Source organism: Vidua chalybeata, chromosome 2, assembly GCF_026979565.1.
Source record: "Vidua chalybeata isolate OUT-0048 chromosome 2, bVidCha1 merged haplotype, whole genome shotgun sequence".
NCBI classification, from domain to species: domain Eukaryota; kingdom Metazoa; phylum Chordata; class Aves; order Passeriformes; family Viduidae; genus Vidua; species Vidua chalybeata.
The window spans coordinates 26195919-26209728 of record NC_071531.1 but is presented as its reverse complement, the minus strand read 5'-3'; the positions used below and the strand labels follow the sequence as shown (position 1 = coordinate 26209728).

General features: G+C 43.1%; 1 protein-coding gene across 1 annotated transcript in view; it reads right to left on the bottom strand.

The window, feature by feature from the left end:
• The window catches only part of TMEM255B (transmembrane protein 255B), a 66555-nt gene that overhangs the window by 1888 nt on the left and 50857 nt on the right, over nucleotides 1–13810 (bottom strand). The window contains exons 6-8 of the mRNA XM_053935068.1: nucleotides 10834–10919; nucleotides 7976–8135; nucleotides 2037–2180 (exon numbers count right to left, since the gene is read on the bottom strand). Of these exons, the coding sequence (XP_053791043.1) occupies nucleotides 2037–2180; nucleotides 7976–8135; nucleotides 10834–10919 (390 nt within the window). The remainder of the gene's footprint in view (nucleotides 1–2036; nucleotides 2181–7975; nucleotides 8136–10833; nucleotides 10920–13810) is intronic.

Sequence of the window (13810 nt, the reverse complement as noted above, 5' to 3'; positions counted from 1 at the left end):
TCCCTCCCCTCTCAATCTGCAGCTACTGCTTCCATGTTTGCCTGGAATTGTTTCTGCAGTGAGTTCTCTAGCAGGAATAACTGGCAAAACCCATAACTGCTGTCATCACCACCAGTCCCTGCCCAGCTAATCAGGACCATTACCTGCCCAGCTGGCTGGCCTGTTACTGAGACTAGTTGTGGCTGAACTGTACTAATAAGGGATGCATTATTTTCTTGCACATGTCACAGTAAACAAAAGAAATGCTGGTTACATCCTTTCAAATGCATTCCTGCTATCACCATTTCTTTTTGCCATATGGCTGATTTCTTTTATAGACTTTGCCTCTCTGGCAAGCATTTATTCAGTGAGATACTGGATTCAGGACCAGGAATGAATGTCACATATCTTTCACCTGAGATAATTCACTGGTGTCTCTAAAGGGTAGACCAGCTCAGTCAGGATCTTCTACTCTGTGGACAGCTAAAACTTAATTCAATTTCCCACATCTAAGTGTGCAGCCCTTTTGGGATGCCATGGGATATCCCAGATGTCCACACAGATATGACCCGGGGACAATGGGACCTGAACATGGACACTCTCAGAGTAGCAGAAGGGGACATGTGCCTACTTGATCTCATTATCAGGCAGTACTGCATCCCTACATGCCAACAGCCCCTGTGTTCAGTCAGATGAATCCCAGACCCAGACTGGGATTAAAGACTACAACCATCTGAGCAGGGCTTGTGAAGGTCTGAATCCAGCAGCTTGAAGCACTTAGATGGAACATGAAGACCTCAGACCTCCAGCCCCATGGATTCAGCCCACAGCTCTCAAGCAATGGAAGCAGATGGCTGTTAAGCTTCTGGCTGATCCTAATCATTCCTGCTTCTATCATTCACAATTTGTACCAAGTTTATTGTGATTTTTTAAAATTCATATACTGATGCAGAAATTACTTCTCTCCAAACTGCAACATAATGAGTTCATACATACAGGGAGGTGACTTGCTTTTACTTTTTTTCCCAGGAATAGAGTTAAGTTTCCCCATTATTTCTTAGTAACTATCCCAGTGGATCCCAGTGTTTCTTACTAACCTCTCCTGACTTGGGGACAGCTGGCAGTGTCTGCCTCTGAATGTTATGAAGGGGAAGGAAGATAAATGAACACATTTATTTGAAAAAAGTAGAAATCTAGGGAAATAACAGTGTTTCTCAGTGGACTGAACAGTTACAATCGTTATAGATGGATAATGAAATTATTTGCTCTCGCATTCAAGGGATGAATATTGTGTGAATATTAAGAGAAGCTTTATTGATATATAGTTATGTTATTGTAGTTTAGATGTCCTCGGTTCTCCCCATAGTTCCCTTTGCCCCCTCTCTGTATTGTTGCCATCAGACAGTCTGTGTTATTTAGGACAGGTAGAAAGAAGGCGTGCACATGTGCCCCTTCCATGGGGCAGTTGGGAATGGAAAAGTTTATTGCTTCAGGGGTGCGGCATGGCAACACCTGACCTCCAATCAAGTTACAAGAAAGCAATCTCCACCCATAAACAGCAAAGGAGAGCTGACTGACAGACTTTGGGTGGGGCCAGGGTTGGCTGATGCAACCCCTAGGAATATAAAGGACGGAGCACCATCTTGAAGATGAATTGGCTATGTGGTAGGCAGCCATGAGGACAGTTCTCAGTGCTGCAATTTTTCCTTATTTAGTCCTTTTGTTGTATTTTTGTTAAGGTTTAATAAATCTTTTAACATTTTTAAAGTGAGCGGTCATTTCTCACACAATGGATCCTCATGACTGCTTACAAGAATCTTTTCAGCTTATTTTCATGTGTTTCTCTATTCTCTCTACTCTTGGCTATGCTTACCTCATCAGCAGGTAAGAGTTCAAAGGACAACCAGAATAGGCCAGAAGACTAGGCACAGACTAAGTCATCCCACAGACAAACCTGGGAGCTGGGATCCAGCTAAGACCTACCTCTGCTGAGTTTGTACTGAGTAGCAGCTAATGGTTTTCTGATGGTGTGAGAAGGGTGTGTGTTGGCACTGTACCTGAAGAGGCAATGGGTAGGACGGATAGGTAGAAATTGTGGCTGCGGAAGGACAGAACCCAGCGTAGGTCAGGATCTGCTGGGCAGGATTGTACAGGATCTGAGGAGGAGGTGCAGCACTGAAGGCGATTTGGGACAGAGGTACCTGTTGAGCACACAAGACAACAATTTATCAGTACAATGTAGAGGGGGCTGGGGCAGGAGCTGCTCCTAACACAAGCAACAAGACAATTTAACAACTTTCTATTTTCCAACACAATACCAGTAGTACAAAAAAACAGCAGACAGAATGAGAGGAGGGTGTATCCGGAATGAATTTTCTGAGTAAAAATACACAGCTATTTTAATCTTCTTCCCTTGGAAAAAGGCTGCTGGTGCTTCCCTAGCAACAGTTACAGAAGCACTGGCAGGACTCCAGATCCGAGATACCCTGAAAGTGCACAGCATACAGCTTTGGCTGCCTCTTCTTATTCATCCAGCACCAAACACCAAGTCCTTCACCATTTGCTGCAGACTTCTTCTAATAGAATTATCTGATGCCCTCAAGTCTTCTTTCTCTGCTTTCCTACACAGATTTACCTAGATCTCCCTTTCCAGACCAGTTGCTTCTCTTTCACCGCTCACTCTCACTTGGGAAATGGAGTTCGCTGCTGGCTCTCTAGCATCACTCTCAATGTGCTTACCTCATTCCTACTGTAGAAAATCCTTCTCTCGTGGCTTTATTGGCATGTCTTTTAATTACAATGCTAAATTAACTTTGCATGAAGTAATAGCTCACATTAAACCAGCTAAAAAATCTTGGTCTGGAAGAAAGACCAAAAGCTGAATGTGAAAGAGAGTTTGTGTTAAACCCTAAAACCCTGTGCTATATAACAATTTGTGAAGGACAGCAGAGTAACAAAGCTTTGTGAAATATTTTCATGACATAAATCCAGTGGTTTCTTTTATTTCCTTTGTTTTTGTTAGCAGATTCCTCCACATGAGAGCATGGAATTTTCTTTTCACTGAAATAATAAAATATGGTAGCTGCCAGACAAATGCTGAAAGCAACAGCCAGTTTTTTTTTTTTTTTTTTTTTTTTTTTTTTTTTTTCTTTTTTTTTTTTTTTTTTCACTTCCTTTCAAATTTATCTGTGGAAGATATAAACCACTGCACCCTCTGGAGACAGTGTGAGATCTCTCTGTGATTGAGAAAGAGATATATTAATTGTTTGCACATGGAAAACATCGTCTAGGTCATTGATGCACCACATAAGGTTACTGAAAAATCTAGGCCTTAGTTTCCTGGGGAAATCTGGCAGTTCAGGAGCTGGCATGGAGAAAGGCTGGGATCAAAGGCAGAGAGCTTATTTCACAGGAGAAGAAAAGTCTCTCATCTTCAGGGCACCCTCCTCAAAACACTCTCATCTGCAAGGTACCCACCCTTCTACCTGCCCTGCTGGGTGGATATGGTGGGGAAAAGACACTGCCTCAGGCGTAAGGAGGAGCAGGTAACCTGCTTGCCTCAGATCCAAAGGTTTGGGGCCAGTGCACAGCCCCAGAGTGTGCCCTTCCTCCCTCAGAGGAGGGATAAAATCAGATCCCTCTCACATAAGTGAGTCAAGAAACTTTACCCACAGATGTCAAATATAGATGCCTGTTCTGCATCTGTCACCAACTTTCTGGTGTGGGTCTCTTTGGGTGCTGCTGTTTGACCCCCTTTGGCTTCTTCTCTTAGGAACCTCTCAGTCCTCTCACATTCCATCCAGCCACAGAGCAATGCTCTCTAATTGCTAAGGATGAACATCTCAGTCCAGAAGACAAGTCTGGGGAGTCATCCATGCCACATCTAGTAATTCAAAGCACCTTATTATTGTGCTATCTGGTCTCGGCCCAGGGCTAGCAACAATTTGTGGTTACTGAAGCTGGTTGGATGCTTGTATCAAGTATTCCAGTAATTACTCTGTGTTAAATTACTCACCTAAAATACACGGGTAGGTTGAGACATTCTAAACTGCACCAACACCCAAGTCAAAGAGATAAGGAGCTATGAACTAGCCAGGGAGTGCTAACAGTGCCAGCTCACTGGCCTCACACAGACCTGCCACAGCATTTATGCCTGACCTCCAGCTTCTTTTCACATCAGACTGCACCTGTAGTTGCATAAGTGCTAAGACATAAACCCATGGCAAGTAGCTCAGTAATTAGGGGTTCGTTTTGCTTTCCTTTTTAGAACGGGTTGAGGGAAGAGGAGAGGGGATAAAGCAATGCTATTTAATCTGTTCAGATTCCTTTAAGGACTGCAAGAAGGAGACTAATTAAAACAAATTTTAAAAAGCATCCCCTTCCCAGCCTCCCCATCCTCCCCTCAGGATTATCAGTGAATTAATGCAGCCCTAAACTCAGGGCAGGCAGATTCCTTGGCAAGGTGTGTCAGAAAAACATCCAGAAGTCATCAAATGAACACTGGGACAGGGAAGGGAGTTTCTAGATTAACTCATCATCAGCAAGTGAAATTTTCCATGTAATTCTTTACCTGCAGCTTCTGTAAGAAATAATCACAGTGTGTTATCATTTTGGGTACTTTGGCTACATCTATTGATGTAATTTCTTGATCTGCTTTTTTGTTAGAGGTGACTTTAAGGTAACTACCTCCATGTCCTATATCCAAGCATACTGTAGATCTTAAAAGGAGATCAGGGGTGTGTGCCAGGTTCTGCAGGGAATTTGTCATGAGAAAGAAAAGCTAAAATAACCAAAACAACACTTTTTTTTCTGTCCAGGAAATATGATGGGTTTAAAGGAAAGGGCACTGTTTTGCAAACTCTCCCCTTTGTAACATGGTTTGGCTGCCAGCATTCCCCAGAGATAAACATAATGTTTTTTGTTTGACTAGTCAGCCTGGCCTTGTGTTTTCTGGAAGTCAATCCCAAAGCAGTGCTGTGAGGCATTTCAGGGGGCTTTGCAGTTCTCCCTGCAAAATGCCAGTGAGCATTTATGTGAGAAGCTGATATCTTAAAGCAAAGTAAATAGTTCTCTCACACATTTTAAAGGGTTTGTTTTTGGTTTTGGGTTTTTTTTTTGTTTTTTTTTTTTGCTCTTTTTATTTCAGTCCCATGCCCCTTTCTTTTCCTCTTCTACTTGATGTTTTCCTGGCCCCTGTCTTCCACCAAGAGTTGCTCCTTTTGTAAGGAAAGGGAGCAGCAGATTAGCAAATTATTTCTGGTACTAACTCAAAAGAACCCTGAGAAAGCACAGGCAGGAGCGAGGAGCAGTCATTGCATTTTGGATTGCTGCTTTAGTAAGACTTTCACAAGCATAGCTGAGGTGACTGACACAAACTCATCTTTCCCTTGAACTATGACATCCTTTTCCTGCTCACACTCGGTGGAGACATTGAACAGCTTATTCAGATGAGGTTTTTAGTTGGAGCCCTGACAGACTCACTCCAGCTACGCTCGGGGTCAAGATGCACATCCACTGCTGCTGTGATTTCCCCCCATGGTTTTATGCCACCCAGTCAGAGGACCCAGACCATGACCCAGGCTCTGCCTCCCAACAAGGGAATGTGCCAGATTATGGAGACTGCAGTTCTCCTAGGAACATCTCCTTGGCTTGATGTTCCTCACAAGCAGTGCAGTGATGGCCCTGCAAAGCACAGAGCTGTATCAAAGCATCAGCCCAAATCTCATGTAAGCCTAGGTTTGAACAAGATAGGTTAGGTGGACTCAGGCTGGCTCTCTGCTCTTGCTGCTCTCAGCAAGAAAACTGCTTCTACTCCCTTTGGGCAGCTGCAGCTCTTCAGTGGCTGGCTGCAATCTATTATCAATTCCTTGCAGGAGTCCCCTGCATAAAGGAGAGCTCGGCTGCACATTTCTTACACGCCATAGCTCAGGGCGCTTGTTTGGCTTAAGCTGGACAGAGGAATATTTCCAGGAAATTTTGCAACTCTTAACAAAGGTGAATTTCAAACAATTCATATGGCCCTGCTCTATTTTAAACATGGTTTTAAGCACCCAACACACGTTGTAGATAGCCTGGGCATGCTTCCTAAGGAATGCTGGGTGGTCAGAGCAATCAGGCCTGATGGCCTCAAGTCTGACTGGGTCTTTGGCTCTGACTGGGTGCCAGTTCTGAGCAGCCCCTTCCTGCCAGTCTGCTCCCCCTCCTGTCCTGATGTACATCTCAGCTATCTCTCTTGCCTTCTCTTCCCTGCTCTATCTCTCTCTTTTTTTTTTTTTTTTTTTTCATTTTACCCATCTTTCTATTCAGTTTTCTCCTCTGCAACAGTGAGTGAGCCATCTCCATGCCTCTGTCCATTTAGTTCTAATACTCTCCTGAGAGCCTAGTAAATCAAGACGCCCTTGCTTGGTTTTTAGGCATCGCTTTAGCAAACAGGGCCACTGACAGTGATAATCCCAGGAACAGCAACTTCACTCTTTAACGTGTCAGTAAATCCAGGCAAATGAGGGACATTACTGGAGAATCCCTCTCACCACACAGTCTCTTCTGAATGCTGTGGTGCACATCAGCACAGCAGGTGGTGTGGCACAGCGAGTGGCATTCCTTAGTGAAACAAAAGGGATGTTGAAGTCCCGAGCACACAACTGTTTGAATAAAATTTTAACTGGTACTTCAGAATTCATCCCCATTCTTAGGGAAAAGAACTACACAAGCCTGAGCAGTCACACGTAGGACTTGACTTTTACATGTTAGCTACAAACTAGCATCCTCAGACTCCGTGCTGTCCCACACATTCAATGATGAAGTAGAAGGGAAAAAATATGCCACTAAGTGAATTGCCAGCATTTGTTTACACTGTTGTGGTTTTTTTCTACCATTCACTTATTTGACCGGGCTTGACCCACTTAGCTGTGAACAGCTGGCAACAGCTTTGCCTAAAAGCATAAATCCATGAGAGAGGCTGAATTGTTAAGGGACAATGACTCAAAACATTCCCCCATTTGTTGAGACCCCAAGGTGCTCAGCTGAGCTGGAGGAGGTGAACTTTTGGGTGTGTAATGGCTAAACCTCTGATCTGATAAGGCACAGGGTGAATGATGAGGGAGATAGAAGCTGGATCCCGTGGAGATGGATTGTTCCCATTGTCATGCTAATTTGTGCTCTCCTGCACAAACCACTGGGTTGGGGACCTCCCCTCCTCCCCCCAGGGAATTAACAGGGAATTCAGGACATTTGCCTGTGGGCTCAGCGTCTTTATCTCTGCTGATAGGACATAACTGACTCAACTGCTGCTAGGATAGGCAGCTGTGTTGTCTTAGAAGGTGTCAAGGATTCCCAAAGCATACTATAATTCACATTATTATGTCAAGTTCCCCGCCTAGTGGGAGGTGCCTGAGCATTCCCACCTGAACCAGAGTGAATATAGACCCACTAGATGTTGTGTTCTGGGGATTTCTCTCCACCACGTCTTCAGGATTTCCTCAACCACCAGACAGATGTGGTCAGCAAACACCACTTTGACCAAGACTGCACAGCAACCAAGTCTTGTCTCTTGTAGGTGGTGAGATCCTCACACTTCTGTCCTTTCTCTCTTTCTTCCTTCCTTTCCCCTTGTGTGTGTCCTTGGGTGATGTTGTTGCACTTTCACATTGCAATGCTTTCATGTTGTATTACTATAGATAATAACCACCAAAACTGCTTCATAGCTGCTTTCCTTTGCTACCAAATTGTTCTATAATAAACCCTACATTGTTTATTTAAAAGCAGTGACATTCAGTGTTGTTTCATTTTAATCTGCTCCAAGGGAGCTATTAACAAGAACCTGGGTTACATTCTTGGTACCTTCTGTGGTGGCTCCTAACATTCCAGACTCCCACAACACTCAGGAAACACATGTAAAGCATCTCCTTTGTACATTTATACTTCCTTGGTTTTAACTAATTTGATAATGCCAACAAGCAGAAAGCCCTCACATAAGGCAAAAGACTGTGAGCCTTACCATGTCTTTAAATGCCCCAAGAATGGCTGCGGTGATAATGCCCAGGAACAAGCCGATGATGTTGAGGACTGTGGAGGACCACAACAGTCTGTACAGGTGGAGCACATCCTGACAGCTGCTCACGCCGAGAAACTCATAGTAGCTGGAGGACTGGTCTGAGCTGAAAGAGAATGCAGACAATGTCACTGCAGTGAGAATGGTTCTGCACACAATATAGAGCACCACAGGATCTGACTCCTTCCTTCCTCTTTGGCAAAGTACTACACCCATGCTCCCACCAAAAACTGCCCAGAAGAACTGGAGAAAGCCCTGCTGAAAAACTGGCTCTGCTAAGGTCAGCATCAAATGTAATCCAACCCTAGTTTGGCTGATTGGTAGCGGTTACCAGCATGGACCCTTCTTTATTTTTTGTTCAGTGTCTCTAAACAGAGACATAATCTTGGTATGTGGAGGCTGCCCTTTCCATTTAGCTACCAGATAAAGCTTGCTTAGCTTTGCTTTTTTTTCCCCAGCTCACCTAGAAATCTGCTGGCATCTCAAAAATTGGGGAAGGCAAGTTGCTTAAGCATTAATTCCGCTACAGGAAGGGAGATATTGCCAGCTAGCTACATTGTTTATGGTGTCTATGGTTCCAAATTAATGCAACACAGTACAGTATAAAGTTGTCTTTACACTCGGGTTTGTACTATCCAGAAATCTTTGTTCATATTTCTACACCACATTGGTTATTGTAAATCAGGCATGTGGTGAAGTTACACCTCACTGTCTTGCCAAAAGCCAGAAATATCCTACTGCAAAATTTGAAACCACAGGTTCCTGCAGTTCTTTCCAGTACCTGCCCTAATTTGAGCCCACTAATGAGCTCCTAGAGCAGCTATTTGAATTGCAAAGGTTTTTTAAAATGCCAAGCCTCTTTTTCCACTGTTAGGAAATTGCCAAATTGCCATCAGATTATGGTGGAAACCAGAAGTGAGCAGTTTGTGTTCACTCTTCTGCTCCCCCATCCCCAGTGGATGGGGCAGCGTGTGCATGTATGGTTAGGGAAAGCTCTGCAGAGCAGTTCACAACATTTCTGGGAAGAACCAAGCTAGGCACAGTAACTTCTGGAAATATCCAATCAATGGCTTCAGGTCATGGTTCTGGCACTGAAGAATCACTACTATTGAGCTCACCTGGGCCCTGCATGAGCCCATCTTCAGCTACAGCTTCAGCTGCCATGAGGCTGAAGAAATTGGATTTACAATCCTGCCATCATATCAGTCTATTCTATGGCTGACAACAAATCATTTGGTGGGCCTGTGCCTCCTACTTCTCTCTAGCCATCCTGCGAACTGGAATTGCCAAGTCTCCAGAGCAGTGTGACTGTTTATTTACCCTGGATTTGTCCATGCCAGTGCCATAAGATCTTGATGTCCACTGTAGAATGTTGACAATAGCAGAACACACACATTTAATTATATCATTGAATAATGTCACAGCAGTGAACAGTCCCAAGTGTTTCAAACAAACTCAATGTCTCAGAAAAATGGCACTGAGGATCTCCACCTGAAAGGGAAATACGCCTGATCTCTCCTCGTGGTTACTTTAAGCAACAGTTTCAGTCACTTTTTTTTGACAATTCCGAATACTTTCACCCCTTTAACAGCCCTGATCTTTTCTGTGTTGAGTTGGGCTGTTTGGTTCAGTGTTAACATATAGGCATTAGCTGTGTACCACAGAAGGAAGCATTCTCACTATATACATACTGCATTGCAAATATGATAAAAGGTTCCAAAGTTGAGCATTCTCTACCTTTCCTACTTGCTTTGTACACCTCCATCATGTCCAGATTTAATATTTCTTACAAATGCAAAAGACTCTGCACAGACTTTCATTCACTTTGTTTCTCCCATCTGCATAAATCACTTCCCTCTAGTCCCAAATGTTTTTTTACTTCTCAGAGATATCATCTGGCTAAGAGCTACTTTTTCATGCAGAAGCCTTGTGTAGAAGCTTGATTGTTCCCACCTTGTTTCCCTACACCGAAAATATTTATGTCTGGCATCACGCTAGCCAAGTTCTACAGAGGACTGAGGTTATTCAGGGCTGCTAGCATGTGAAGAGGAGGCAAAACCAAAATAAAATAGATATAGGAAGGAAGAAAGATGAGAAATACACAGGGGGAAAGAAGGAAAAGTGACTGTGGCTGAACTGTAGAGGGTTGCAGAGGTTGCATGAGAGTGCATAGTAAGATGATTTACAAGGGCAGGTAGAGATAACACAAGGAAGAATGGTTTTAAACAAAAACAGGGAAGATTTAGATACTAGGAAGAAATTCCTCACTGTGAGGGTGGTGAGACATTGGAACAGATGGCCCAGAGAAGTTGTGGATGCCCCATTAGTGGAAGTGTTCAAGGCCAGATTGGGTGAGGCTCTGAGCAGCTTGGTCCAGTGGAAGGTATCCCAAACCATGGCAGGACAGTTGGAACCAGATGGTCTTGAAGGTCTCTTCCAACCCAAACCATCCTGTGATTCTATGACAGTGAGATGTGCCAAGCAGAAGATTCAGTAAATCTAATGGGAAAAATGCATTGCCAGGCCAACAGTATATCTGAACAGGGATGTAACTGAGTGATCAGTTTTGATCACACAGCAAAATGGTTATGGACATATTCAAAGAAAAAGAAAATTAAATAATACCAACACTAATGAACAACTCCTGACCTACTTTGTGCTGGCATCAGGACTTCAGTTGCAGAGGAACTGGATTTCTCAGCATACAAGCTCCCCGTGTTACTTCTTCAGGCCCTACCATTTACAAGTAAGGCCAACTAACCAAGAATTTCTCAGAGAATTTCAGAATGCACACAGATACTTACTTCTCACAGTTGTACAGATCACAGCAATAGCATGTGTTACTCTTCACTTTCAGCTGGCACTTGCTGTTTAAGGTATGACATGTAACCTGCCAAAAAAGCAGAAACGTACTTTTATGTTCAATGTTTCAGTGTTGTGTGAATCATCTTACTGTAATGACCACACACACACACACAAAAAAAAAAAAAAACAAAAAAAACCCAAAAAAAACCCCCCCAAAACCCAAAAACCAACCAAACAGAAACAAACAAACAAACAAACAAACAAACAAACCAGCTACAACAGCATTGCCAAGTTATAATACCTCGTACAGAAAGATCCTGAGATTCCAAAATTCATGACTGGAAGCCAGAAGGCCATCCCTGAGCTCACAGGAGTTTTAACCAATAGCAACAGCCCTTGAGTCTGAAGGCATTTGCACTATGGAGCCCAGAGCTCCCAGAACCAGTCTGCAGCTAGGGCTGCCAGAGTTTTCAAGAGCTTTGCTGCACTGCCTGGTGCTATTCTGCTGAGACCCAGAGTGTGCAGCCAGGAGGCTCAGATTTCTGTGACAAACTGGCCATAGGTCTGGAGAGATACACCACAGCAAACACTGAAGTGGATAAGAGAACCAGTCTGTTATAGTGGGGAAATGGCAAGGGAGCCAATTTATTTGAACAGCTTCCAATAAATGGGAACTCTACCCTTTCAGTGAAACCCTCCTAAGAAGGAAGTAATTATGAACAACAGCAAGAATAATCTTCAAACCCACGAACAGAATAGTTCAGAAAAGATCCAAGCACTCCAGCAAATAAGTACCATTTATTGCAGGCTCTCAAATACAAAACTGAAAAGGTTTATTTATGTGAGGAGGAATTCCAGGGATGGACAGATGTTAGAACAATAAAGGCAGGCACACGTAAGCCACTCTCCATCCAGATACAAAAATCATTTTAATGGCTCCTTAAGTATGGTAAGCATTAATCACTTCTATTTGGCACTACAGACCAATTGAAATACTTTATATGTAGCACTATTTTTTTTTTCCCTGAGAGTTTTAGCTTATTGACTTTGAAATCCTGGAGAGCTGTCAGGTTTTAAAACCTAGCAGTGAGAAAACACATTCTTTCTAGAGCTTTTATTTGATAAGGGAAAAACTCTGTAACCACTGAGAATTATTTTGTTCACAAAATGCAATTAAAATATATTATTGAATAGAAAACTCCTCATAATGAAAAAGTAGAAGGAGCATGCTTAGGAATACATGCCTGCTTTTGACAAATTTATCAGACAGCTCTGGCTTAGCCACAAACGTGTTACTCTATAGAATAGTGTCCACAAGAGATGTTAAATTAGATGTTTCTCACCTCCTAAGTCCTGGATCTGTGTATCCTTTTAGTATGAAATGTGTCACTGTTGATAAGTCTGTACTCCTCATGTGCTTTGCTTTCCCAAAGGAAAAGGAAAGCAAAGGAAGAAAAGAAGAAAAGGAAGGCTTTCCTTTTTGGAAAGGAAAGCCTTAAACACACACACACGGCAACAGAGCAAGTTCATCTCGCAACTGGTCTCCAACTTGCCACACTTGTCCTTAGCGGGATTTGATCAAGCAGTGGAAGATGGGTGACAAAACTAATGTTAGAAGGAGAATAAAGTGATCCCTTGGGATTGCTTTGCTGCTCAGGACAAGGCTGTACCTGTAGCTAGTGTCTCATACAAATCAGCTCTTCTGTCCCAAAATGGTTGTAAAAGGACAGTCTCAGTCTAGGCTGCAATCTGGAAATGGAGCTCACAGACACATCCACTTGTCAAAAGGACATCTCACCCCGAGATAGAACCTTGTTTCTTCACCATTGCTCTATTGTGTCTGAACTTACTGGAGTGTAACCTAAGGGCTTTGTTGGCCTGAAGTCACATTAAGCTGCAGCTGTCAGCCTGAGCTGCAGTTTACTGCGAAAGAGGAGCGAGTTCAGTCACTGAGTGCCATCAGCTTAATCAAGGCAGTGACTGAACCATCCCACATGGCTACTTCTCAAAGCAGGCTGAAAACCAATCCTGGAGCTCAGCCATTCTGTGGGATGCCCTATACTTATGCATTCAGTGGATCTTCAGACTTTAGTTTTGACCTCCTGTATGCAGTGAAAATGGCCCGGACTCGCAGAGTTAAAATACCCTTTGTTACACATGCATGACTGGGATAGGAGGGCTTTATAAGATGGAATGGGCTGCTAAAAAGTGGTTTGTTCTGATGCATTGTTTGGGGACCACTTCTGATAGGAAATAAAAGTAGTTTTTCTCTCTCCAAGCAATTATAAAGCCAGTCTGCCTGCTTTAATGGAGAAGGCTAGAAGTACAAAACAGGGAGATCAGCATGACCTTAAACATGTCTTTGGCTGCTTCTACACTACGAGACATATTATTGGCCAAGGAAGTTACTGTAGTTATCTATTTTTATCACTGCATTTTTAAAACATGCATAGAACAAGACACTCCTTTTTAGGAGAACAGTGAATAAACCAAAATAAACAAATTAGTGTGTGGTGTGAGCAAGGGTGGTGGAAACAGGCCGTTTGTGGGTGTTCTGCATGTCAAGACCTATTATTTCATTTCAGTGACCAGACACACGGCTTTTTCATGTCCTGGACATTTGTAATTTATTATCTCTTCAGCACCAATTGAAGATATGTTCTCCTCTCATGGTAATTGCCAGTGAATCAAATTCTTTTTGCTTTGAGCAAAGGGAACTGAAACAGGGAGACCAAATGAGCTAGAGATCACTTACAGGTGAGAGATGTCAATCAAAAGGAAACTTGCAGTCAGTAAACAATCTGCTTTTCTAGTTAAGTGTTTGCCTGGCATGCAGAGCATACCCCCTGCTCACTACCTGGCAACCTTTGGAAAAGCAAAAGCCAAGTATAAATGCTATGAATTCTTAACTCTGAATTAGCATACACTGACTCTAAATCAGTGAACAACCAGACAATAATGTTATTAGAAACTACA